Raw genomic sequence first — 5,448 nt, 5'->3', positions numbered from 1 at the left:
CGTAGATTCGTCTTGTTGAAAGAATGGAAAAAAGTGTCATTAATTTAAGACTGGGACCTCTCTAATGTTGAGGGGGAGTTTGACACAATAAAAGCTTTTATGAGTATTTGAAAAGCCCCCAAACTTGTAGATAGATATATATACAGTTTTTGCCTAGTTTTATAATTAGAATATATTTAGGCCCTGTTTGGGAGGGCTTCATTTCAAAAATTATAGTTTCGGATTTCTAGTTTCATCATAAAATAATTTTAATAGATTGGTAAGACGATGTTCAAGAATGTTTGGCTTGTACATAAACTCCAGCTTCTGTAACACAATTAATTTATGTGAGTTTCCTTAATTGCACTTGATGATTAACGGGTGGAGAAAGACATATGAATCGATAGGTCATATAACCAATGATATAGTGAGTAATTTTGATGCAACTTCATAAGCAGGTATAAAACAGTGTTTTTGAAGCATCCTTTAAGGAGCTTCGAAAATTTCATAAAACTAGTCTTTAGTTTTAGTTTTTTTAACTAGAGTTCGTAGAGGTAGACCTATTTGGATAGAAGAAGCTAAAATAGATTTAAATTTTTTGAAGTGAAGCTCTCTGAAACAGTGCCTTAATATATCTAATTAATATACAGTTTCCTACACAAACATATGATATAATAAGGAAGTTTAGTAAGCATCAAACATCCCATATGATAGGGAAAGAAACAAACGGGCCCTACCTCTCACTTCCATGCTCAGTTCCGACTTCCATTTCTGGTCTCTTGGAAGCGAGACCATTCCCTCAGCCAGCGCGGCTGCGACCCGATCCTGCCTCGACGATGGGCATGGCCCTGATCATCGTGCAGGACCTTGGCCACCACATGGGTGAGTGCGACAATTGTAACAAAAATCGATTCAGAGGAAGTAGGTAAGGCTGATGGACGGAGTTCGTTTGTAACTAAGGGGGTGTTTGGTTTTAGGGACTAATCTTTAGTCTCTTCATTTTTATTCCATTTTAGTTCTAAATTGTTAAATATGGAAACTAAAATATAGTTTTAGTTTCTGTATTTGGTAATTTAGGTACTAAAATAGTATAAAATAGAGGGACTAAACCAAACACCCCCTAAAAGAAACTAACGACCTTTTTTAAGAAAAAAAAAACAGAATTGTTGGACCAAACGGTTTTCAACTTCCACACAGCTAATAAACTGCAACTGCTTTTTCGTAGTCTATAGGTCACAACAATTTTTGTAAAAGCAACAAATCAACTAAACACACCCTTTAAAATTGTAGCTCAACCGAACACAAAATTGTCCGGTAAACCAGCAGGTTGCGAAAAATAAGTATCCTCAGAAAATCCGAGTACCGGAGACCATAAAAGAAAGAAAGATTTTTACCATCGATTACTAGTCCATTCATTCCAAGGCAAAGTATTTGAGCCTAATTGGACTGAAGTGCAACATTTTTTGCAGGACTGGATCAGAACAAATTCACAAAGGAGACTGATTCCATCAGAAAGTCTAGCGCATATATTCCTACATTGTTTCAAGTTATACTTCACTCAGGAGATTTCCCTTTCTCAGCTGCCTCTAGCGCCAGAATCTCTTCCTTCAGAGTATTAATCTTTTTGTCCAACTCAGCAATTTCGGCATGTCGAATTGCAGATGCTTTTCCTATCATTTCCATCGTACCAACAGCCCTCCTTGGTAGGCTATTTGCATCTTTGTCCCAAGCGTCTTTCATCCGGTCAAACCGACTAAGATAGTACAGTGTTTTAGTACAAACTTCATGGCTAACCAGTTTAGTATTTCCATCTAACAGACTGCTAGAGAATCTCTCACTGTTTCCTGCAAAAGAAAAGGATGCAGATAGAAAGTTTTAATTCGGTATTTGATTTCATTTCAGGCAATTTGGAGTGTATAGCTGCTGCTTCAGCAAATTCTCGTACCTGATTTCTTTCTACTGGCTCCTGCTGAGTGTTCCATAGGATATTCTAACCCTTGGTTTGACACGAAGGTATCTTCATTTCCCTTCTCACTGAAATTCAGAGAACCAAATTTTTCATTGAGCACCTTGTCGGTATTGTCGATATCCCCTGTGACAATGCATGTATCCATTTCTTTAGCTGGTTCTTTTAAGAGACCATCATAGGTTTGGACAGTAGCAGCATGAGTTAATACATCTGGCTGTTGTCTTGGAGTCGTGCCATCTAGAACACTTGCAAGCTGACGGTCATAACTGTTTTGCACCGTGCCTTCTTTCATCACTGGGTTGTCGTGCTCATCATTTGTTTCCCTGACCATCTGCTTTTCTTCATTACACTCCTGTAAGATGGTCCGCGTTGGTTCCATCTCAGGACATTTCAGATGCATGGCACTCGGCGCATCTTTGTTGCTCATTGCTTCAACAAACACCCTGGCTTCCTTCCTTGTTAGTTTATCAAGCTCATCGTCATTGAATTTAACGGTATCACCAAAATTGCCTTGTTTTGTCGCTTCCTTCAGAACTTGGCTGTCTTCCTCGTCGTTTCTTGCATCAACCAGCTCGGTACCTTCGTTTCGCTCTCTTATAAAGGACATTTTTGCTCCCGACATATGAGATTCCAGATGCACCTCATGTCCCATGCTACTTGATTTATCACACCTGTCACCGTCACTGACCACCAATAAGTCTTCATGTGTTGGAAGCATATCAACTTCAGTCCCAGCTCCAATGGCTTCACTCTTTACAGTACTCACTGCACCCTGGACAACATTAAGAAGCACGACATCACAATGCTCTGTTCTTCTGCTAATATTTTCCCCATTGGCACTATTAAGATCTTCATCTTTACTTTGTTGGAGACACCTTGCATGTGGCCTTTCAGTACCAAATACACTAGACGAGTCATGAATTATAGCTGAGCTTGCAACTGCGTCAGGCAAAGCTTGCTCAACAACTTTGTGTAGAACTGCCTTCTCTGGGCCAGCACTTGGAGGCTTTGGTGTAACAATCTTCACACGTTTGACAATTCTCTCCTGCTCACTATCCTTCACCAAACATTCTGTGTTGTGCTGCTTAGGCATCTTAGTAATGCCATCGAGCCTTTCAGAAAGAGAAACGTGATCAAGCGGATCGTAGGCTGCATCTCGTAGTGGCTGAGGCATCCCTGTGGGGGACACAGCTTTAAACCTTAGGTGGGGTGGACACGCGCGGAGAACAAGCCCTGGTGCTGCCGCAGCTCGTCTTGTTGCAGCATGGCTGCCTGAGGACTGGGACGGGTAGACGTTAATTCCTGCTGGTATATTGGGCGGGCAGCCCAGGGTAGCAGTGGCCACACGCAGACGCACCTTTTTGCCAGAATTTCCAGCAAGAACCCCTTCCATTTTCCTTTTCACTGGACTAACAAGATCGTGGCCTTCTTTGATCTTTGCAGCATTAGCAACGGCACTACCGCATGCTGATGAGTAAGGCTTCCACCACTTTGCATACTGAACCGTCACGCCAGGCTTGTGATTTGGAAAGATAAAAGCAGAACTCTTGGCCTCTATGTTGTATGTCTCCCATGCTTTCTCCCAACCTGAGCTTGCACGGGGAACCGTCCCAGGGATGTCCTGATCGAAGCCGAGCTGCCTCGCAACACGATGAGGATTATACTGCTCAATGCAGTTCATGCCCACGAGCTCACAAGGGTGCAAACACCGTGCAAAAGACAAGAGCGCTTCACTTGTTGCTATATCCTGACCGCGGACCCAAGAACCACCTGTACCTGGGTGCAGACCAAAAAACCTGCTATTTTTATAGGGCCTCCACTCAAACCCCTTCGGTGACATGAGCACTGCGTGCAAGTCCTTGGAGCTCAGCCTTTTTCCAGCTTCACGCCATCGGGCAGCCCTTGGCATGTCATGATCATCAGGAGTAGACGAGCCCACTGTTTCAGGGCGGAGCTGGGTGAAATGCTCCCAGACCCAGAGCTGGAGGATGTGGATCGGTGCCGAGATGACGAAGGGTCCGTTTTTGTCGCCCGAGGTTATGTGGCGTTTGAGCGCGGAGAGATCGTGGTAGATGGTGGCGAGCGCGGCGGGGGCGAGCGCCACGCTCTCGCCGCGCGCCAGACGGGCCGCGAGCGGAATGATCTCCCGGCGGACGACGTCGAACGGTGGGCCGGGTAGAACGAAAAGGGACAGCCACATGGAGAGGAAAGCGCCATGCTCGACCAGCTGGTGCGCCTCGCCGTCTCTGCCACCGTCACCGGTCGCGGGCGGCGGCATCTCCTCCTCCGGCGTGCGCTCGACGAAGCGCTTAACCCACGCGCCGTAAGAAGATTTCTTCTTCTTGCTCCGGTTCATCACCGCCCGGACGGCCTCGATCGCGGCCACGTCCTTCTCCAGGCTGTCCGACACGGGCGCGCGTACTGGGTCGCCGAGGAGCGGCAGGCCGGCGAGCGTGGCGACGTCCTCGAGGGTGAGCGTGACCTCGCCCCAGGGGAAGACGAAGGTGCTGGTGGCGCCGTACCAGAAGGCGGCGAGCTGCAGCAGCACGCGCTCGTGGTGGTGGTGGCGCACCCGGCACGTGCTGGCGAGGATGCCGCCCAGGATCCCGACCTCCCGCCACAGCGGCTCGTGGCGCCGGCGGAGCTTGGCCACCCACTCCGGCCACAGCCGGGGCACGCCCGCCCAGCCCATGAACTCCGCCTCGATCCCGCGGGGGAGGACGGGGCCCGGGTCGCCGGGCGGAGCAGGGGCAGGGGCGCCGTCCCCCGCGCGGGGGCGCAGGAAAAGGGCCGGCCGGACGTAGGGTTTGGCGGCGGCGTCAGCGACGTCGGAGACGACAGGGACGGTGGACTCCTCGACCAGAGCATGCTCGCCGGCTGCCATTGTGGTGGTCGGCGGAGGGGTTTTCGGTGGGGGCAGCCCCGCGGTCGGGGGTTTGGGCAGCGAGGAAGTGAGGCGTGAGTGACTGTGTGAGTGAACGAAAGCCAGGGGCGACGGAAGGGCAGGCTGTTTCGGCATGTCTACTGCTTTTGTTTTACGCTGGCCACTAGGTGGGGGGTTTTGGGTTGTCCGAAAAATCCAGTTCGGATAATTTGAGTAATTAAAATTTTGAGTTTTAATGATTATTTACTCTAGCGAGTTTTATATTAACTAAAAAATTGGGTATCCGAATATTCGAATTTGAGTATCCTGTACCATCCGTATTTTTGTATTAGCTTCGTAAAATACATGCAACCTACAAAAATAATATAAAAGATAAGGTAAATAATGATATATAATTATATATGCATATAAAAACACATCAATCATAAGTTCCCAACTTCAATTACATATCTATACTATTTTATTAAAAATTTAATGTGAACAGATCTTCACCCTCCGTTGATAGTGCTATCAGGTCTTCACCCTCCGCGGTAACACTCTAGACCTATCTCATGCGCTCTTACTAGTTCTCCCAGCTACTGTGCATGCCTAGTACTCGATGAAAGGGAAATGTGCA

At 47.3% G+C, this 5,448-nt stretch overlaps 1 protein-coding gene across 1 annotated transcript; it reads right to left on the bottom strand.

The window, feature by feature from the left end:
• Nucleotides 1-1,325: 1,325 nt before the first annotated feature.
• On the bottom strand, nt 1,326-5,075 carry LOC103643348 (uncharacterized). Its single transcript, XM_008666515.3, has 2 exons — nt 1,925-5,075; nt 1,326-1,823 (listed from the first exon to the last, which is right to left on the bottom strand). Exons 1-2 carry the CDS (start codon nt 4,965-4,967, stop codon nt 1,534-1,536), a joined length of 3,333 nt encoding a protein of 1,110 aa, XP_008664737.3. The 5' UTR covers nt 4,968-5,075; the 3' UTR covers nt 1,326-1,533.
• Nucleotides 5,076-5,448: the final 373 nt, after the last annotated feature.

This window comes from Zea mays, chromosome 1, assembly GCF_902167145.1.
Source record: "Zea mays cultivar B73 chromosome 1, Zm-B73-REFERENCE-NAM-5.0, whole genome shotgun sequence".
Lineage (NCBI taxonomy): Eukaryota > Viridiplantae > Streptophyta > Magnoliopsida > Poales > Poaceae > Zea > Zea mays.
This window is presented reverse-complemented; position numbering and strand designations above follow the sequence as displayed.